At 39.8% G+C, this 22575-nt stretch overlaps 3 protein-coding genes across 3 annotated transcripts; 1 reads left to right on the top strand and 2 right to left on the bottom strand.

Annotated features, from left to right (window-relative positions):
• Positions 1–1093: 1093 nt before the first annotated feature.
• Positions 1094–6328, bottom strand: LOC115751268 (formin-like protein 11). The gene is made up of 4 exons (XM_030689071.2): positions 4095–6328; positions 3810–4000; positions 3449–3684; positions 1094–3354 (listed from the first exon to the last, which is right to left on the bottom strand). Exons 1-4 carry the CDS (start codon positions 5798–5800, stop codon positions 2626–2628), a joined length of 2862 nt encoding a protein of 953 aa, XP_030544931.1. The 5' UTR covers positions 5801–6328; the 3' UTR covers positions 1094–2625.
• Positions 6329–13825: 7497 nt separating this feature from the next.
• LOC115751204 (heavy metal-associated isoprenylated plant protein 35-like) lies at positions 13826–16334 on the top strand. The gene is made up of 3 exons (XM_030688966.2): positions 13826–13962; positions 14073–14148; positions 14877–16334. The coding sequence occupies exons 1-3, from the start codon at positions 13894–13896 to the stop codon at positions 16076–16078; spliced, it is 1347 nt and encodes a 448-aa protein (XP_030544826.1). The 5' UTR covers positions 13826–13893; the 3' UTR covers positions 16079–16334.
• Positions 16335–19152: 2818 nt separating this feature from the next.
• Positions 19153–21448, bottom strand: LOC115751207 (40S ribosomal protein S21-2-like). The gene is made up of 4 exons (XM_030688972.2): positions 21298–21448; positions 20278–20357; positions 20069–20201; positions 19153–19421 (listed from the first exon to the last, which is right to left on the bottom strand). Exons 2-4 carry the CDS (start codon positions 20325–20327, stop codon positions 19359–19361), a joined length of 246 nt encoding a protein of 81 aa, XP_030544832.1. The 5' UTR covers positions 20328–20357; positions 21298–21448; the 3' UTR covers positions 19153–19358.
• Positions 21449–22575: the final 1127 nt, after the last annotated feature.

The raw sequence follows: 22575 nt of genomic DNA, 5'->3' as shown, positions 1-22575 counted from the left end.
TGGTTCAGTTTAGATTAAGGTTCTTCTTCTTCTTCCTTTTTTGTTTTTTTTAATCATAAATTTGTGGGTAAATTTTGTAATTAAAGTTGCATTTGGGTCATTCAACTCTAATTTCAAAATGAATGAACAGTAACAAATTAATTTTTGAAGTTGTGTTTCAGAAAACTAACCATCCAAATCGACAAATTCTACTTGTGAAATTGAAAGTATTTCTTATCTTTTTTTTAATGGTAGTGAATCGATATGGTCGGATACAGTGTTTATCGACGGTTGAATTGAAAATATTAAAAGTGTTTCAAACAATAAACGGTGAAGACTTGATACATTCTATAGATAAAGGTGAAGTTTAGTGAACCAAATTGTAAGCCACACCTCGTTGTCCTCCATATAAAATCTTCGGTAGTCTAGTATACTGTGATATATTTAGGGTTTGTTTGTTTAGCGAAAAATGAGATATTTAAAAAATATTTTTTTCAAAAAAATAATCACTCATATCATCTACAAAAATAAATAAATAAAAACAGTAACTAAATATTTCAAACAATTTTTTCTAGAAATATATTTTTTAAATCATTCATTTTTCGTGAAACATCATTTGTCTCGCGAAAAATGAATTATTTAGATTATAAATTCCCAAAAACAGTCGTTTGTATCAACAACAATTTATATCTCGATATTTTCGTGAATGATAAAACAATTTTCATTCGTTCATTTTCGTTAATGTACAAATGATCGTCGTTAAAAATATTCTTCCAAGCCATTCATTTTCCGCTCGTGTGTTTGTTTTGCAAAAAATTAATAACTTAGCAAAACAAAAGTATTCATCATAAATAAAAATAATTCACACATATATCTCATTCATATCATTGAATTCAAATTTGAAAGCCAAAAGTCATCGATTTGAGAGAACGAGCGTCACACATCAGAATGTCTCGAAACTAGCATTACTAAGTTGTGCGCCATCATGTGAAAAAAAAAAAAAAATCCGACCTAAGTTTGCCTAACAACAAGTAAATGAGTTAATTGAGGAAATCTGTTAAATTTAAGGGTACATAATGAACATACAAAAAACTAAAATAAAAGGAGAGAAAGAAGGTAAGTGAAAGATATAAATTTTTCATAGGGCAAGTGTAATTAATCTTTTTCCCCCACCTTAATTTCTTCTATAACCAAAGAAAACAAGTTAATATGGACAAGGATTAAAAAACAAAACAAAACAAAAGTGAGTCTTGGACAGTTTACAGTTATTTGCCTCCTTGTGCACAAGTCAACGAGCCCTCTCTAACACCATAACCAAATCAACATCATCAGGAAAGGAGCTGACCAACTTCATCTGCATCTTCCTCAGGCCACTGGCAAATCCCATGGCCTCATCCATAGCCCTTCTTGCCCCACCAAGTGCCTGCTCCAGCTCTTTATTGGCCAAGTAGAACGAGCACACTTGGCTCAGAAGCCGGTCGTGCCTCTCTTGGGACCTCGCCGCTCTTTCCTCTGCTTGCTCGAGCGCCTCGGACACAATCCGCAGCTTCTCGAGCGTGCGACGCCGCTTCTGCCGCCACTTGATGCTAGGCACGCAGAGGATGAACGATGCTGAGAAGCCGATCACGGCGCAGACCACGCGGCCATAGTCCATAGGAATTTCCTGGGGTTCTTTTTTGCGGTCCAGGAGGAAAAGAAGTAGTTAAAAAGACACGAAGGTTTAAGACAATGTTAGGTCTGAATTAGATTCTTTGCCTTTAGTGGGGGCAATCACTTGCTTGTAGGAAACTAACTCCTTTAGCTTCCTCTATGGGAAATGATGTTGTTATAGGCTTTTTCGCACAATGGGTTTTGGTGTAACATCAGGAGTCTGAAATCAATATTGCTCTTTCTGCAATTTCTGATGCACATCTGGAGAAATATTCCCAGATTTTAATTTTGCCTGGATCTGAAATTGGCAATTCAAGGACTTGGGTAAATGGCTGAAACCTTGAATCCTCTCTGTCCTTAGGTACTGAGTATGTCAGCTAAGACAGCTACTTACTGATGGAACAAAAATGATCCTAAACTAGCTTAGGACAAAGAATGACGATTTCTCCTACCGGTTTCTATACCATCTACTGGAAAAGAATCCTAATGAACAAAGCAAAACAAAACAAGAGGGATGGACTAGAGCTTGTAGAAAAAAGAATTCCATGCCTAATGTCTAACCCGGTGTCGGATTCTTTGTCGTCAAAGCAATCCAAGGTTCCTCCACTCTTGTCGAGGACTATAACTGTTTTGTGTTCCACTTGACAGAGGCATGTTATATATACTTTAGATCAAACTGAGAATCAAGAAACTATGGATGAGCATCAACTGTTCTCCCCATTCCTTTCAGAAGCTATTGTTGAGTAGTATTGTCACTCTTCCAAATTTGGTTGATTCCCAACCCTAAATTAATACCACAATGTTTTGATTATTGGGTGTGCTAACATTAAAATATTTTTTTATCATGAAAGGGTTGAATAAGGTAAATGTCAATCTGAACAATACAAAACTCTACACACTCACAGAAAATTTGTGTTACAATCCTAATTCCTAGTGAATGCACTTACAGAATACACACAATGAACACAGGCAAAGAGCATGAAGACTCAATTTGATCTATCTGAAAGCAGAGAGAGGATTGGAACTACTATGGACTTTGGAATATCTCAACTCTTTGCACACATGATCCAACATCCCCAAGAAGTCCCTCACGATCACAAATATACGAAGTGGGTTGGCCTCTTCTTTGCTCACATCTCCATGAAAGTACTCTGTGATCTCTCTGACGTGCAAAAGCACTCTGTCTTCGTCTTCCTTCAGCTCCTTCAAGCTCTTCTCCGAATAGCTTATGAATGATCTCATTGAGTGAACAAATTTCTCGCCCTTTTCGCCCGTGCCCAAGTCCTTATTCACCAGCCCTTTCAGTTTAGCCATCCCATCTGATAAGTTCGAGAGCGAGGTCACGAGCACGTCCAGATCGATCGTGGCCGTCCTCTTTGCATTGTATAGCTCGGTGCTTAGACCAGCCACGAGATCGAGCCCCATTCTTCGGTAGTCCTCTTCCTTCTCTTTGGCAGTTCGGTTCTTGCACTTCTGACCAATCTTTCCCATAATGCTATCCGAGACTCGGATTCCTTCTGAACGGACCATTTCTTGGACAACAAAGTGGAGCAAGGTAGTCTTACCATCTGTTCCTTTGACGTCAGCGAGTTTGAGCAGAGCGTCGAGCTTGAATGCCTTGGCGCCTCCTCGGATTGTTCCAACATTCATCCGGTTTCCTGTCTTGAGCACTGCCTCAAGCAGCTTCAAGAAGAGCCTACTTGATCTGAGCTCCTTGCAGGCCTCCTAAAAATAAATAAAGAAGGAACTTCCCTTATTATGAAGATTTTAGTCACTCTTTGTGAAGTAACGATGTGCCAGGATTTTCAATATTCTTTACCTCTAGCACTAAGAAGGAATTTTTCAGATGGGCAATTTCATCATCAAAAGTCTCTTTATAGAGCATGGCTTCCACACGTTGGAATGCAAACGGAATGCTAAGCAATGACTTAACAAACTTTTCTGCTGAACCCAGTTCATCTATGTTTCCCTTGTAGCCTTTGAGCTTGGCCTCTTCTTCCTTGGTCGGCACCATCTTCACCAATGCCTCTAGCTGTTGCTGAGACAAGCGGCTTCCTTTGTTTTTGGCATTCAAGAAAACTTTAGTATCAAGCCCAACATCACGTGTAATTGATGGTCAAATTGCAAATTTCAATTAATGAATCACTCAGGGCTTGCTATATGAAGTTAGAGATAGATACCTTGAATTAATGAATCGCAAACTTGCTCAGGACTTGCATTTAAGGCCTTGGAAAGTATGGTAATATTCTGGAGTCTCTTTGGCTCAAGGAGATGCTTACCTGGGGAAGGCGTTCTGCTTCTCCCCTCATCGTTTTTCAATGGATTTTGTAAATTGTAACCGAAAAGCGATTCTATCATCTCCTCGTCCAACCTATTTCATTCATTTTCAATCAAAGGCAAATCAAATCAACAAAAGAAAATGTGTATTAAAATAATTACCTCACTATGGTACGTAAATCACTTACTCGAACGAGCTTGACCTCAGCTTGTCCCACACCATGGAACGATCCGGCGTGGCCCTTACTTTGTCCCAGTGGAGTGGCTTCAGTTTTGGCAGAGGCGCTCCATCTTTGCCCATTGTCAGCATAAACTGAGGAAGTTGAGATGGCGGAGGAGGAGGGCCTTTCACAGAGCTAGTGTTTCCTTTAAAAAAAGGTGGAGGGCAAGGCGGTGGCGGAATTCCTGGTGGACAATATGCTGGCTTGGGATTCATCATGGGCAATTGAGCCAAGTCACTCTCGGGAGTAAATTCTGATCCTGAACAAGAATCTGAGTTCCTAGAAGGTGACAAGTCTTTATGTGTTGAATATGGTGGAGACTTACGAGCAGCTCCAGTGGAAGAACTTGGGGAGGAAAAATGCAAGCGGGGAAGCAGAGAGTGTGGCAGTGGCAGAGGTGGTGGAGGAGGCGGAGGTGGCGGGACTTGAGCAATCGGAGTCATTTGACATTCTACAGGACATACATCTGTAGCATTATTCTGTTTGGTGTTGTTGGAAGGACCTTCTGCATTTGATGCATCCATCGAGTCGGCTAGGGAAGGTGTTATTGCCCTAGATGAGATTCGAGACAAAATTTCTGATGTTTCGCTAAAGCTACATTTCAAATCATCCGACACCCGCGCCTTGGGTGAATGTGAATCCCCAAAAGAATGAAAAGATTCTTCATCAGATGAATGATTCTCAGTGGGAATATTGTCCCTGGCTAAAGGAGAATTGCCACCATCTGGGTCGGACTTTGCCGACTCTGCATCCTCGTGAACCGACGTAATTTCCCTAGTGGAGGAACTACTAGTGTTAACCGGTTCCAATTTCACCGGCTCTTGATTTGGAGCTTTAGTCTCTAGCCTAGCTTTGTTAGTGCTATGAAACGATGAACTAGTGACAGATTCAGAACTCTGTTTCAAAGACTGCTGTTCCAAATCCACTCCCAATGATTCGAGATAAAAAAGATCGAGGCCAGGATTGAAGCTTACCTTGCTCGCCGAGCTCCGCGCACTCGGATACATTGATCTGCCTCTGTTTCCTCTTCCTCCTTTCTTACCACATGTCAAGAAATTCTTGACAGTCCTGCTTCTGTTGTGCTTCGTGGGTTGCCTGAAGAACCATACAAGCCCAAGAACACAACCCAAAAACACAACTCCTGTTGGCACAAGAACAGCAACCAAAACACTGCCCTTGTCATTGGCCTCCTTGTGAAGTGTGTTATGTTGTGGCTTTGCATTTTTACGTGGTGGGGGATGATGAGAATGTGGGTGAGTGTGCACTGAAGGAGCTGGAGATGGAGCTTGAGCTTCACTAGGAGATGGTGAAGGTGAAGGTGAAGGTGAAGGTGAAGGTGAGAAGTATTCAGGAAGCCCAAATGGCGGCATTTTCGTGTTGAACGTCTTCACTCCAAGCAAAGCCCTGAACTTTTCCACCACAGTAAAATCTCCCTTGTCATCGCTCTCATCCTTGCCTGAGACTTTCTCGACCTCGACCCGGTCTGCATTACCTTTTTCTCTTTCTCCTCCATTGAAATACAGCTTTTCGCAGCCACGAAGACTGGTCTTTTCAGCTGCATTCAAAGAACCATCATCAAACAGAAAGTGGGCACTTTGAAAGGACAGGAGCAGGATAATGAAGAAGGTGATGATGAGGGAGATCATGAGGGAGATCTTCAGCCCACAACCCATTTTGGGGGTGTGTTTCCTTCTTCAAGCCAGGAACATCAGAGCAGGTAGTGAATACAACTTTCTGGCCATAAATTTGGTTCCTTTCTGTTCCAATCCTTGACAAAAAATGACATGCTTTTGAGGGGGCTGTGTGGGATGTGTTGGAGAAGAAGGTGAAGAGGGGTGCGCCTTGGTCCTAAAGTCTTTAATGCTACTCCAAGGAACCCCTGAGCCTGGTAGTTGTACTGGGCCTTCTTTTACTTCTCTGCTCATGAATTCCTCTCTCTCTCTCTCTCCTCCATTAATTCCCTCTGCAACAGGACTCTCTTAAACACGAATTGCTCTGTTTGTCTTCCTTGGCAACCTCATCATTTTTAGCAAAGATTGCCCCCTAATGATGCCCAATCCCCATCTCTCACATGCTTCTTTTTGGTCATTATCAAAAGATCCGCAGGCAAGCACATAACTCTCTCTCTCTCTCTCTCTCTCTCTCTCTCTCTGAGACACATCACAGAACAGCCACCAGTTTTGAGGTGCAGTAATGGAAGCATCTGATATGGGTCCATGGTATTTGCAGGCGAGTTATGAATCCTTTTAGGGAGCTAAAAGGGACCAAATCAAGAAGATGCAATCCAAGCATCCTGGCGGGTCCCTTGGAGGTTGGACTCTTGCCTAACTCTGCATCACAGGAGGGTGAAACTACAAAAGCGAGAAGAGAAAAAGAAGAGGTTTGGAGAGCGAAGAAATGGTCCATCACATCCCTGTATCATGTGACGAATCTAACCCACGGCCCCGTCTCAGCAAATGCTGTTTTACGGGAGGCTAAGACAGCCACCAGAACCACCACCCACATGTCTCTTTCCTTAAAACTTTTGCTTGGCTCCATTTGCAAGTCATTGTTTTGTTTATCCTAATGCTCTTCCGGATTGAGTAGATGTATTTGAGATGAAAGTCTGGATCTTGAATGTAGACTTTCTGGATTAGAGCTTAGTTCCATGACCTCCAGGCATGCTGAAGCCTCGCCCATTGTCCTGCACCTAATCACACACAACCCTACCTACTCACTAAAGAATGTATCCCGCATCTTCGCGTTTCGAAGTTAGCTCGTCTAATTGGACCCACCCTGTTTAACGGTCAATGCTGACGTCTCAAATGAAAAGCGGGTCATGTTCGATATTCGGTAAAAACTTGATAAGATCATTGCATAAACCAATGTTGTTTATATGTCTAAGTATATCTAGAATTACTACAGGGGTAGTAATACTATTAGGATACACGTTTGAGTTGTGTTAGAGAAATCTCATATAAGAGTGGTCTAAAGTACCTCTAGGCAATCTTTCAAATATATCGAATTTCTGTTGCGCACTCCTAACAAATACCACACTCATCGACAACTTTGCATCAAAGACCAAGAATTTCTTCAAGAATAGGTTGGGACATGATTGGAGTGTGATATGGGTGTCAAGAATCGGACAGAAGAGTTATAACATGGATTTAACTCGGTATGGCCTTGGGGGATTGTCGGCTGTCATAATGATCATTTGGTCCGAGAACTGAGAAGCCATTGTCTGCCAACTATTATTACGAGGATTGAATTGGATGTTCTCTTCTTGTCTTTGTTGTCTTTCTTTCTTCTCGTCTTCTGGTTACTGATCTTTCAATGGAATGGTATATGTTTCTGCAGAAGAAGATGGAAGCAAAACGACACGTACTACTACGGAAGAAGGAACAAGAATCCTATGTGGAACCCGAAACAGATCTTGATCTTTCTCAAGATAGCAGTAGGAACAAACAGTAAGACAATTCCTGGAACACGACATTTCGTGCACGCAAAATATCTAGGATCAATGATTCTTGTATCCTGAAGTCGCATGTGGTCTTTTGTGCTTCGTAAAACAGATCGAACGTCATAGTTCAGGACATCACGTTAGAAAATACGAAAATTATCAAAAAAAAGTCCTACGCCTATTGAATTTGTGCCAATTCAATCAATTTTTTTTTTTTTGCCAATTAAGTCCTAGACTTTTTGTAATTATATCAATTCAATCCATCCCACCAATTTTGATCGAAAATTACTGACGAAAACGCCGGCTATCCTATCCTATGATTGAGTTCTCTCCCCAGCTAGGGTTTTCTCACAGAGCAGCTGCCATCTAGCTAAAAAATTCTGAACTACCCTAGAGGGAGGTCTCCCTCCCTCCCATCCCCTCTTACCTTTCTCCCTCCCTCCCTCCCTCCCTCCTCTTCCCCTCTACCTCTTTCGTAGCCTGGTTTGTCTTTAATTTTTCTTGTGTTTGTGTCCCTTTTCTCTCCCAATATGATCTGGGAGCTTGTATCTGTGAATAAATTTCTACAGCTGATATTGGGTGGACGTGAAGATAAGTTCAGCCATTCATCTAATCGACAATTAACAAGGAGGATGTTCGTGACATAACTCCACAATCTCTTCAAGATTATGCCGTTCTTCTCTCTTGATTTAGATTTGGGTCAAGTTTTGGAGGTTTTCCTCTCCGGAGCTAGACCCAAATATAGATTTGGAAATTCCTTATAGATACTTGATCTATATCTTTTCAACATGTTGATGCTGGTGTTTTTGCAATGTGGTGGGGATGGGGGTGTCGATCCTATATGCGCACCACAAGCCTTTGCAAATAGAGTGGGCATGCTTAGGGCCTATATGGTAACCATTCACATTCTCCGATTCTGATTTTGGGAACAAAAACGGATGAGAATCGCGTTTGGTAACGCAAAAAAATTTGATTCCGACTCTGTTCCCATAATTATTTTAGAGAATCAGAATCGGTTTTAAAGCAAAATCCAGAACAAAAAAAAAGTTGGTTCCGGAAAAAGAATCACTTTTGAGAATCACAAAACAAAATGATGTGTCACATTTCTTACTTTTCCCTTTCGGTTCTCTTGTTACTTTTTTCTCAACTTAATAAAAATAAAATAAAAAATTTCAAAAAAAATGGAAATTTTTTAAACAATCATCAAAATTTTAGAAAATCCCTAAAAATAGAATAAGCTTATATTATGCTAGTTTGACCTCATTTTCATAAATTTGGGCCTAAATTTCATAGATTTCACTCTTCCGCAAAAAATGTCACAGAAGATGATGGCATCCAACATGTGAATGATAACATATATACTCGTAGTCGTGCGTCACAAAATGTAAACATTTGCACGTAAAGCTGAAACTAAACACCCACTTGGATTTAGGATAGAAGCTGCCATATGATAGTGAAGAACTTGTACTTTGTATCAAGGAGGATAATTTGTTTTTTTTTTTTATCGGTGAATAATTTGATTATTCGGCTGCTATGTTTGTATGTATTTTGGATAACGAAACATTTAAAGAAAAAATGAGTTCTTAATATGGGAACTTTCCCATGCTTTAATCGAACTTCAAATGTAATGTATTAAAATTTGTATTTCATTTATGACATGCTAAAAAAATAATGTATTTTAAATTATTTTAATGTGCATTGAAAATTAGTCTTCAATTTAGAATGAAATTTTACAAAGTAATTACATAGTTATTTAACTTAAATGAAAAAAATTAGGAAGAGAAACAGTTTTTTGAAACAGAAATTTTGTGCGCTTATCAAATACATTTCTATTCCAGGAACGTAAATTTTGAGCGCTTATTAAACGTGTTACGATTCTCTAAAACTTATCCAGAAACGTAATCAGAAAAAGTTATTTTAATCAGAATCTATTTTTCGAATCAGAATGGTTACCATGCGCGGCCTTAGCATGTGCTCGTCACTAAATCTGGTGATCAGCCGTCGAATGTTTACGATGGTAGATTTGTCATCGAGGGGATGAGAGTGTGTTTCCAAATGTGGACTGTACTTTGTTATATGCTTTTAAGATTTTGCTTTGTTCTGCAGTTATTTGGGATTCGCTATAACCGAAAGCCTTCTATGTACCTCTTGATTATTCCGATATATGAATGATATCTTTTTTTCGACCAAAAAAAAAAAATTCCGATCATCCTATGTAGTATGGGGACGACTTACGTCCAACGCTAACATGGACATTCTTCAAATAACATTTTTATATTTTTCAAGGCTTTTTTTTTGCTTTTGTTTTTAGGCTATGGTCGTTGGCCGACCCTCACCGGACCTAGGTCGGGCGAGAGTGCCATGGCCCTTGCGCAATGACAAGTATACTAACAAAGGGTAAATTTGTCATAAATAAACAAGTTTGAAATTTTTTGTTGGCAAAAAATTAGCTTGGAATAAATTTATTGCGGGTGTACTAGTTTAAGGTTTTTTCTGATCAAAATATGAGTTTGAGGTAAAATTATCATAGGTCCAATTTGGAGTTTTTTATAGTATTAACCTAAGGAAAAATTTCAAATAAGGGCATGAAGTGCCCTCATTTTTTTCAAAGAATGTCCTAAATAAGGCATTTTCGTCATTTATTTATCTAATTTTTTCCCTTTCTTCTTTTTTTGTTTCTTTCTTCTCTTTCCTTCTCGCCGGTGGCCGTGCTCACCGGTGGGGCCGGGGCACCTCGCCTGCCCTCCCCTAATTGGGCAAGGGCTCACCTCACCCCGCCCGGGCTAGGCTGCCCTCAATGATCGTAGTCAAGGATTGGCCTTGCCCCGCCCAAGCGAGGCCACCCATCCCCTACCGGTGGCCGACATTCATTTGAGATCGGCCACCGGCGAAAGAAAGAAGAAAAAAAAGGAAAAATCAGAAAATGAAAATGATGAAATTACTAAAGTTTTTATTTGAAATAAGGTTCATTTTATGTCCTTATTTGAAATTTTCCCTAAATCCATAACGAATAACAACTAATTGGTTAGCTTCAATCAAAGGTTGGGCCTGAAACAGACGTGACCACAGTCCAGTAAGAACTTATGAAGCCAACTTTACCTTACCCAATACTAAGCTCAGCTCTCAGCCTTCTTACCAGGTTTGGCCCATGATACATGAATTCAATTACAAGACCCACTTTTTTCTCTTTGGGCCAAACAATAACCAGAATAACTTCATCCCCAAAGTTTGTTTCTTTTGGGCAAAAAGACCATGTCCAGAGCTAATAACCGGGGGTGAGAACTAGTTCAAGATAGACTAACCGGACCAACAACCCACCAACTGAAAATCGGTCCCGATAGAGTAGGTTTCAGGTTTCATGCCTAGAACTTACCTACCGTAAAATTGTTCATCCCTACTAATAACTACATAGTAAAAATCTACAAAGTTTGAAGAGGATGGCTTAGGATTTTTTTCACATAAGAACACCACAAATTTTGATTCGCGCGATGAAAACTCCTAGTTTGATTCATTGTGTTGGGATGCACGACACGCGAGTTTCGATCACTTGTCTATGTATTCTTTGATCTTTTCGTCATTGTTCCTATAGAGAACTAGAACTAGATCAAAGATTTCATGGGCAATCGATGTCAGGATTTACATTAACGTAGTGAGAGGGGAGTTCAGTAGGAATAACGCATATTGAATATATAAATCCGAACGACAATGCTGATTCCACCGGATAGATTTTAAGCAACAGATTCGGAGATTGGACAAGTGAGAGCGGTCTTCGCTATCAACAGGACGAATACAGCAATGAGAAAAGAGCAGCTTCCATGAAGTTGCCATCGAAGCGTGCTTCACCAAGACGCTTTTTGCCTGAGGTTCTAACTTGTGGACGAATTAAGATGTCCCTTCTCGAAGCTTCTTGTACTATTCAGTCGCAATTTTGTACAAAAGTAGGTACTTTACCACAAGACTAAGAAAGTCATGCAGAGTAAGGAAAGTCACATGGAAATATTCAAGAGAAATACTAATTTTGTCGGCTTAAGTACACTACAAATGCGAAAACCTATTTACGACACTCATTTTAATGCTAAAACTACAATCACTTACGTGCCAAATTTTTTGAAAAATTATTATTTCAGTGCTAAAGCTTTCAAAACAACAATCACTTAAATACTAAATTTTTTTAAAAACGCTCACTGCAGTGCTAAATTCGGCGAGCCATGTCAACTCAAATATTAAGAAAAATAGGCCACATCGAATTTTCAGTGAGTCATGTCAGCTCAAATCCAAGTTGGCATCGGAGTGAGCTTTTTTTAAAAAAAAAAATTGACACTTAAGTGGTCATTTTAAAAGTTTTAGTACTAAACTGAGCGACATAATTAAGTTTTGATATTTATAGTATATTTTAGCCTAATTTTATCTGTCAAACTTCGGCACATATGGATGCAAACTGGCTTTTTTATATGTATTGAGTGAGGCTTCACCCATAAAATGACAGTTGTTTTGCACGAGTTCCGTCACATCTAAATCAGCCTCTTGACCACTCATCCAGTCATCGGTATCCTGGAAAGTTGCTCCAGGGATTTGTCAAGAAGCGTGGAAGAGGAGCATCCCTCTTGTCTACTCTAGGCTACTCTAGGCTTACGGGTATTCAGTTAGTAATATAATCACGCACATGAGGGATCATGATTAGACAGTTTTTTAACTATCTGCCCAGCCAGATATCGTAAGCTGAACATTTTTGCTTTTCTCACCTAATCTGCGAAGGAGGTAATTTGTGAGTGCAAGAATTTCTTAAGTTGGGCTGCTGACGTGGAATAGAATATTCGAGTATTAAACCATGTGAGGGAGTCATAGAATATTTACATATTAAATCACGCATTCATCTAACAGCTTAAACTTTTAGAATAATTGTCAATGAGTCTCACGAAATCTTACATAATATTAGAGCAGGAAGTCTTGATTTTAAATCCCGTTTGCCTCCCAAATTAAGTATTTTCACTTTTAGTACCCGACAGAAAGATCATGCTAAGTGTACGGGGGAATGATAGGATATCGTAAATATCAAACTACATAGCCCTACAAAAAGAGGAATTTATCTGTAATCATTAAACGAAGAGAGAAGTTTTATCGTCCCAACTTCATAGGGTTTCAATAAATTGATCCTAAACTAGTCCACTGTTAAACTGATCTGGGCTTTTCCATTCAGTTTCTTGAAGCAGACCAATCCAAAAGATCTCTTCTTCATCTCAATTTTGCTTTTCATCGGCAACCCACAGAAGCTAAGTGCTTCAGAAAGTGCACAATTCATTTCAGCTTGCTTACTGTCCAAGTACTTCCACTGCAAGAGCAGAAGCATACACTGCTGGTCATATCACAATTCTGCATGCACTGCACTAAATTGAAAACCATGTCATGTACCTTTTTTTCCTTGAGTGCTCAAGCGGGGACCAGCTAGGCCAGCTGGAACAATCATCTTTTAAGTCGACCAAAGCTGCGGTTCATCCATTAAAGTTGCTTTATTTAGGCATTTAAAGAAGAAAATATGTGGTAGGTATCTCACCAATATCGAAAAGCATGAAGTGCTAAAAGTTCTTTGGAGTCCACCATTAACATCAAAGCCTCCAACATAAAACATTAGCAGAATTCAGAAAACCCTTTTGAGATAATTATCACCTAACTAAGGATTAATATCACGAAAAACCCTTTCACAAAAAAAAATATATATCACGAAAAACCCCAAGCTAATACACATGTGACAATTTATCCCAGACCGATTTTTTTATCACAAAAAACCCTAGCTGGTACTATTGTGACAAATTTACTCCAAATTAATTTTTTGAACATCAAAAATCTCGAACTAAGACGCATATGACAAATTTACCTTCCGTTAATTTCCGTTAAATTTTATTATCGAATTTATGAGTTATATGAGACGTGGCAGTTGATGGGTATACGAGTTTGGAGTTTTTACTCTCCGTTTATCACATTTATACTAGTTTGGATTCTTTTCGTGAAATTAACTCAATTTAACGAAAACTAACGGAGGGTAAATTTGTTATATACATATCAATTTGAGATTTTTAATGGTCAAAAAATTAGATTGGGATAAATTTATCAAAGGTGCACCAATTTAAGATTTTTCGTGATTTAATCCCTAACTAAAGAGGGGCTTTGTAATAATGCCAGTCCATCAAGCACTAAACTGTGTAGGCCCTACTAGATCTCTTTTTTCCTCCGCTTCCTCCCTTTAAAATGCTTCGATTCCTCAACATTCTCTCTCTCTCTCTCTCTCTCTCTCAACTTCTCCAGGGCAGTCTCCTCCATTGGTGCTCCAGGATGGCAAACTCAGAAGCGAAGAAAGGCACAAAAGATGGAGAAGAAGCTTCAGTGACTTTAAACCTTAAGGTAAATAGACCATAATCACATACGATTACAATATACAGTCCCTAGATTATGGTAAGAACAGCTTTTGTTCAACAACTGATTGGAATTCTTGCTCTGCAACTGATTTACAGACTTCGGTATTGAGAGTCTCTATCCACTGCGAAGGGTGCAAGCGCAAAGTCGAAAAGGTTCTAAAAAAGATTCAAGGTAAACTGAAAACTTAATCCCCCCACAAGCTCTTCTTGCTCTTCTGTTATGTTTCAGTGCGTGTTAATTGAATCATCCATTTGACTTTCTTCTTCAAGCGTCAGCATCAACATGCTTCTCCATTGTTCTGGTGATTATACTGGTTAAAGGGTCCATTTTGAATTCTCGTAGATTAAAAATCTTCTGAAAAGCTTACACTGCACTGGTTGTTTTCTGCTGATGAACCGTGGTTTAGGACCTCTAATGTCATTCCTTTCAGATTCTGCATCCAACAGTTCTTTCTCCCTCATTTCCTTTCATTTTCCCTTCATTTCAAGTTGTAAATTCAATTTACAGTCATTATCTAACTTCTTCAGAGAGAGAGCGAGAGAGAGAGAGAGAGAGAGAGAGAGTGAGTGATCCTCTCCTTTCCAATACAAGCCAAAGCCAATTAGACCTACTTCATATCTTGCTATGACTTATGCTCACTGGCAAGTCATGTAGGAACCGAAACCTTTTACGGGTCCTTTTCGATCCGTGAAACCAAACTAGTTGAACTAGTGCGAACCCCGCCTGAGAGTTTCGAACTAGCTAGTCCGGTACGGTCTTGATTACTCGGATTCAATGCTCAGACCCCATAGAACAGAACGATTAAGCATACTAAAACACCCGGAGTGATTGTTTGTCTGTATCCGCGTATGCAGAGTCTATAATCTCTCTCTAATTAGTATGTTAATCTATCTAAACAGGTATTTACAAGACGGAGATCGACCTAAAGCAACAAATGGTCACTGTCACCGGGAACATAGACGCAGACACTTTGATCAAGAGACTCGGAAAAAAAGGCAAGAAGGCAGAGCTGTGGCCTCAAAAGCCCCAAGAGCCAGTTAAAGCCAAGAACAAAGAGAGAAAAAGTGACCCAAATAGTCCTAAAGAGCCCCAAAAAGAGAGAGAGTGTGTGAAAACCGACGCACCAGACCAGGACCAAAGTGCCAAAGTGAACAGCGAAGGCAGTGGCAAAGAGGCTAGTAAAGAAAAAGCAACCCAGGACGGTGAACCAGCAACCGACGGCGCCGGTGCCGAAACGAAAGAAGTGAGGCGGGAGGGGGAGGGGAATGGGACCGCATCGGATGGTGACCGGTCGGCGGCTGAGAAGCAGCCGGTTGTTGGTGAGAGTGAGGGTGGCGAGGAGAAAAGTGGCAGCAATGGCATTGCTGGTAAAAAGAAGAAAAAGCAAGGGCAAAACGGGAAGAATGCGGAAGGAGGAGAGGGTGCACGCTCCGGTGAAGCACCAGCGAGCACTGGATCAGGATCCGAGGAACGCAAGATTCATGGTCAAGGTCCAAAGCCTAATGCGGCGGATTGCAGCCGTCCACGTCAGCAAGCCGGTCAACATCCGGCTCCGCCACATTCTAACGATGGGCCCGCCGGCCCGAGGTCTCAGCACGAGGGGGAGGGTCAAGGTTCAACTGTAGTGTCACCTGATCATGCCGCTCCACGTCATCACGAGCACCGGTACCGGCCGCAACACCATGCACCTCCGGCGCACGCAGTCAGTCACAACGCCGTGCCTCCTACAATTGCGGTTAGTTACCACGCTGTGAATCCTAGCTACACCGTTAGTTACCACACGGGGAACCCAAGCACCTCCTATGCCGCGTCGCATTACACCCCAAACCCGCCGCCGCACTCTCATGCTTACGTGCATCCGGGCATGGAGGAGGAACGGCCACCGTACTACTCGAGCGCCCATCATCTGCAGCCGGACCACACGGCAAATCCTAGCACCTCCTATGCCGCATCGCATTACGGCCCAAACCCTTATGCTTATGTGCATCCAGGCACGGAGGAGGAACGCCCGCCGAATTATTTGAGCGCCTATCACTTGCCACCGCCCGATTCGTTCGAGATGTTCAGCGACGAGAACCCGAATGCTTGCTCGATTATGTGATGAGTTGTGCTAATAAGAAAAACTATGGAGCTAGTCGAGATTATTCGGGATAGGAGCTTATACTTCTTGTGTAAGAATATAGGAACGTGTTGTAACTTGGTAATTGTAAGGGGACACGAGGGAGAGACCACTTCATTTTGAGTTAGGAAAAATTGTAAGTTGTCTTAGTTTAAGAAAAGTTCTGGTTAGTGAGTCCCTTTGTTCTACCATGTTTGATAATAACTTTTGTGTTAATCACGACTTAGCTTCCTGGGAACTTTTAATTTACTCTGGCCCCCGGAAATTGTAACCAATGTTCTTAAAATCGTATCAGGCTGGTCCATTTTGAATAATTGTCCAGACTTTATAAACAATAGGCTATGATGTATAGAGGTAAGCACGGTTTCAGGGTAGAATTGGGAACTGGAGAACCGAACCGACGGTCCCCAATTCGGTTTCAGACTCTTGGGATAAAGGGTTCGGTTTCCGGTTCCCTTTTTTTAGGAACCGAAATTAGGAACCGCCAAAAAGAAACCTTAAAAGAAGTCATTTTTGGAGCAATTTTTCATGGATGATTGAGGACTGAAGTTATATGGTTTAGATTTTATGTCACGTGTTTTGAAATTTTTATTATTTGTTTTATTTTACATGTTGATCTTTTATGGATGTCGACTACAATTAGATTGCAATTATTATCTTTGTTCACCATTTTCTCACGCTTGAACACTAGACACTATAAACTAGTAAATTTGTATTTGCATAAGGCTTACACTAGACTTTTTTCATTGGTCTTGCATTATGGTCTTTTGTCGGGATCATTATTTCTTGGGGATGGTGTTTTTCTAAGTAATTCGGCGGTTGTTAAGATCTTATGATTTCACAATTCGCTTTTACGGACCCTCAATAGTTGTTGCATTCACTCTCGTTTTTACTTAACTAAAAATGAAAAAGAAAAAGAAAAAAAAATTGTCGGGTTCCCGATACCTTGAAACTGATATTGGAACATGTGACAAGGTAGGTTCTATGTTCTAGGATGTGATGGGTAGGTTTCATGTTCTGAAAAATGAGAAACATGTTCCAATAGGTAGGCTCCAAGTGGAACCTATAAAAAACCTGAAATCGCTTACCCTAAGTAATGTAGAAGTCATAAGGTATGATTCGTGACAAACAATTAATTTATATGCAGTATTTCCCTTTCTTGAAAGAGTTCTAATCAACAGAGCCGACGTAAGAGCCTAGTCAGAACTGTCCGTTTTACATGACACGGCCGACGTCTAACGTGGCAATCTCAAATGAACAACAACATTTTGCAACTTTGTTTAAAAAAAAATTGATTTTTTTCTTATTTTTCCTTCATTAGTATTCATCTTCTTCTCTACGCCGGTAAGGACCGGTGGGGGTCCTCCCCCATTGACAACATGTACATGCATTTAAGGACTTAGAGTCGGTTGGGTCGTTCCCCCGTGGACAGGTAGATAGGCGGATCGGTGACTGGCGGGTCACGAACGCGAGAGAGAGGGAATAAGTAATGAGAAGAATCATTATTTCCCATTTCTATTCTAGAAATAGAAAATCTGAAATTTTTAACTTCTCATTTTTTTTTCAAACTTATTTTTGAACAAAAAAATGTTTCAGAAATAGAAAAATGAAATTGTATTATCAAACGAATTTATGTTCCAAAAATAAGTTTCGAACATAAATAGAGAAATACAATAATTATCATTAGTGCCCTTACTCTTCTCCGTAAGTCACAAGTGTATCAGCTTGAAGTTTTTGAGGTTAAAAAATTAATTTGGAATAAATATATAACAAGTGTATCAGTTTGGAGTTTTCTATAGTTAAAAAATTAGTTTTGAGTAAATTTGTCACGGTTATACCAGTTTGAGATTTTTTATAGTACAAAACCCTTAATTTTACAATTATATCGCATGATATATTGATACACTGGCATTAAGCTAATTACTATTTTTTTTCTCGTGTTGGAAATGTCGATAAATGATGACGCTCTCACTTGGTCAAATGATTAGACACATATATATATTTATATATATTATTTTTTTCCGTTGAGGACCCACTTTAAATTGGGAACTATTTACCGTACCTGCCTTGGCCACCTTATGATCCGCCGAGCCCTAATTTTCTGAGGAATGAAGATTGCTTTAATGAACAAGTACCGGGGTAAAATCTTGACCTAATTTCAAGAAAGATTAGCATGAACTGTAAAGCTAGAACTCGCTTTACTGTCCTCTATTTTGAATCTTTTGATAGATCATGTCATTGCTTTTAAGTCCTTATAGGAATGATTGCGGTCAGTCCCTTCTTTCTAATTCGGCCACCCTTTTATAAACTTTAATTGATACTTTCCAAATCCAATCAACACTTCCACCGCCGCCTCCACTCCGGCGGTGTGCGGTTGATGATTGCTTCTGGGACTTGGTTTATCAAAACTAAAGCAGTCCAGAATAGGCTGTTTCTCAATAACAATAGTATGGACTTTTTTTTCAGGGTCTCCATGAGCATTGTTCTTGTTACACTGTTAAATGGGTAAGACTGTCATGAGTTAAGGCAATTTCAGCTGTCATGAGTTAAGGCAATTTCAGCTGCGATCAATGAACAACATGAGACTACGACGCCTCGGATGCTTCGTCCCTTTGATCAAACCTGTCACCGATCGAGATGTATGGTATGATTTGCCATTACCTTATGATTAATCCATACATCCACATAATTTTATCCATCTTCGAAGGGCATTACATATTCCTGCACTCTTTAGAAAGGGAAAACTGGTCTCAATATGTCAAGAGAAGTCGATTGGAGGCAATTTGGTTCTCTTCCGAAAGCGGAGGCGAACCCTTCTTCACTCCTATTGTCTTGAGCAGAACTAATATTGCAGAAGGGAATGAATGTTAGACATTGTTCTTTCTTTATCTTTTTCATTCGTGGCATGAAGAGTTAGTTATTTCAGTTCAGCCTACCTCCAGTAATCGTAATCAGGTGATCTAGAGCTAGAACCAATGTTTGACTAAGTAAACAAAGATCTTGGCGCAAACCATGAGCAATCAAAACACCACATGATAATTGCTAGTCCAGAGCAGTTATAAACTCAGGGTAAACCAAAACCCGCCTCCCACCATTAAATCCGCAGAGAAGCTTGTCAAGAAACAAGTCTGCATGTATTCCTACAATCAACATGACCGGTTTCCAGAACTGAAATGTGCTAACAAAAGCCCAATTTCACCATAACATATCTTTGCTCTCTATCAAAAGGAATACACCTCTTCAGATGACGGCGCACTCGATATTACTGTCGAAGTTCAGCTTTCTTCTTTTGCCAGAGCCTGTCAACGGCACTGTCAGCATCACCCTGCAAAATGAGTTCCACATGCTCAGGGACGGATCCAAAGGCCATTGTGAAAATATGAGAGAGCTTTCTTCTATGCTTTCAAGAATCTCACACATAAAAGAGCAAAATTAGAACAAGGAAATGCAGTTGAGCCTAAAAATAGTCCAACAATTCTACTTCCTACCGGTGCTGATAAAATAGTTAAATTGTATCCAGCCTGAAACAAGTGTTACCACGCACTGCTCATTTTTTAGTTGCCATGAAGATCTCATGATTTCCTTGAACACGTGATGCCGTCACATATGAACGCAGACACCTCACCAGAAATAAAATCATTTCTATGAATACATACAACATTTCAGAAGGAAAGTTCTTTCATCGCCACTCTCAGGGAAAAAAAGTACGCCCAAAAAAAATGATCATAGTACGAAAATAATTCATTTAGACGACTAGTAAAGATCAAATATACAAACTATCCAATACAAGCCGCCATATCATCGTCTATGCTTCAACAAGAAAGGGAATCAAATAGAACACGAAATCAATGAACCCAGGAACTAGATCATACATACCAACTACTACCAATAAGCACAGTTGAACATAACCCAAAAGAATAACCAGAATAGGGCAACTATCATAAATGTCTATGTGAAGGGAAGAAGAGCAACCTGGGCTCTAATGAAACCGCAGAGCGCAAAAGTGGTGAATTGGTTGGTGTAAACACCATCAGGACCCAAGTGCCCAATGTTGATCTGGACAGAGGCATGGTCCTTCGAGGTGATAAGCCTATTCGTGGCAGAACTGCAGCAAAAGAAATTCTGCATCAGAAATCTCCTCCTAGCAATCAGATATATGCTAAGAAAACCGTGTTGCATACCACTTCCTGGGGATGTAAAGGTCCATGTTTTGTCCTTCCTCGTTCTGCATCTTGAAAGGCTGTTTTCTAGACTTCAAACACTGATCCAAATATTCAATCAGTTACAACCCAACCAACTAAATAAATCATCAAAAGAGAGCTGATGCTCACGTCATCATAAGTTTTTTACCACCATAGTTCTCTTCTGCTGCCTCCTTAAAAAATCTAAATCTAAATAGAACATTGAAACCATATAATGCGACAGAGAGAAATACGCGTGATAGACACCAAAAGTGCAGAGACCCAAGTCCTTACAAAGATAAACAATCCATCAGGCACAGACCAAGTGAGGCAAGTGTCTCATCCGAAATTCTATCTAATTGAAACCACAGCAAACCTTTGTTAGCATATAACAATTAACACTAAAAATTATGCAACGGTCCAAGCAAGTGAGGCAAGTGTATCATCCGAATTTCTATCTAATCGAAACCACAGCAAACCTTACTTAGCAAATAACAATTAACACTAAAAATTATGCACCAGTCCGAGCAAAGGAAGGTACAAAAGGCAAAAGGGTGTCCACGCTTGATAATTCTCCTTCCCCAAAGCACTTTACTGATGTTCTAATCAACCAATCGATCTACCACTCAACTCATATAGTAACTTCCCATGGATCATTTTCCCGATAAACAAGTGCACAGTGCATTTACAATCCAATGAAGAACCCCAAATTCTCAAATTCCCACAGGACTTCCTAGCTGCAGAAGTTGCAATTTGCTACTAGTACACACAGAAGCTAGTCTAAAACAGCTCTTCCTATCCTATACGATCACAACTCCATTTCTCACTCAAAGTGTAACCAGCGTCATGCACGAGGAAGAGCAGGCGGGATCAGTCCAGAACTAGTTCCTTTCAGATTCAGACAAAACCAGCTCATAACTATCTCTAGGATGAAGAAACGCGGGGGCGGCAACATCCAGAGTCGCAATTTGACGAATCAATAGCAGAAAGCAACCGCTAATCGCAGAGAAGAGAGATTACCGGCAGGAAGAGAGAGAGAGGCCGAGGGTGAGCAGGACGACGGAAATGCCTCAGGCTAGTAGTGGCGGAGGAATGGCGACTCGTGCTTGTTTATATACGAGGGCCATGGCGAAACCCTAGGTTCTCCATTGGCGGACCAAAAAGCCCTCGCTCACGCTGCGTTTCTCTGAAGCAAGCGACGTCGTATAGATGGTACCCACTCCGCTAATCAACTGTGATTTACCAGCTTGTTTTTTTTTGGTCGAAGATTTATCAGCTTGTTAATTGGTTGTTTTATGTCTGACCAAAAAAAAATTTGTTTTATATTTGACCAAAAAAATAAAAATTGGCTGTTTTATATTGAGATGTTTAGCATATTTAGGCCCGTTTATTACACCAAAAAAATTCTAAAAATAATTATTTGTATCGCTTGCAGAAATGAATAAATGAAAAATATTTTCATATATGAAAATATGTAGACTTAAATTCTTGTTGACAATGAAAATATTTTTCATTGGCTAATTATTTCAAGTTATACGAGCGAACATTTTTTCAAAAAAAATGTATGATGTATCACCCATTTTCCTCGAAATAAACAAAGTCTTAGCAAATGAATAGTTGAGAAAATAGTGCAATTAACTTTATTGTTGGAAATTCATGTTGACCTTATAGAATGAGTTAGACACTTAATTGACTCGTGGTTATAAGAAAACTAGGTTCCAAATGGGCACACGAGTAGTTTTCATCCTCTGCGCGACAAAATAAACCATAGTAAAATTCATTCTTTTGATTGGACGGGAAGTAAAATATTTGACATTCCCTTTTTCTGACTTTTACTCTGCTTTTTTGTAGAGTGGGGAAGTCGAACTTCACATCTATGATACTAGTATCCTCACCCTCACTACATTTACAAACAGGGGTGCATACCTATTGGCAACTAATGAGTTTCGCTATATTCTATTTCTTAAGTGGATGGTGGATTCGTTAACTTCTTTCCTCTTTTTTTTTTATACCTTTTTTGTACTTTTCTTTTGATCAATTTCATAAAATATTTCCATTAAAGCTAAACTAATCACTATATGAGAGCCTACACAGAAAATACCAACATGAGAGAAGGAGAACTTCGGCTTAATAGTACTGGATCTCAAGCAAGATTTATGTGCACGCATGGTTGCTTTCCCGCTCTTCTTTATTTAAGATCAATATGAAACTCCGAAAAAATGTCCATATAAATATAAACAGTGAAATTCATCTATTTGTGAATCATGAAAACTTTTTACACTGTAAATTGTAATGTAA

Source organism: Rhodamnia argentea, chromosome 6, assembly GCF_020921035.1.
Source record: "Rhodamnia argentea isolate NSW1041297 chromosome 6, ASM2092103v1, whole genome shotgun sequence".
In the NCBI taxonomy this organism is placed as follows: Eukaryota; Viridiplantae; Streptophyta; class Magnoliopsida; order Myrtales; family Myrtaceae; genus Rhodamnia; species Rhodamnia argentea.
The sequence above is the reverse complement of the archived record's forward strand: the minus strand, read 5'-3'. Positions and strand labels throughout refer to the sequence as shown.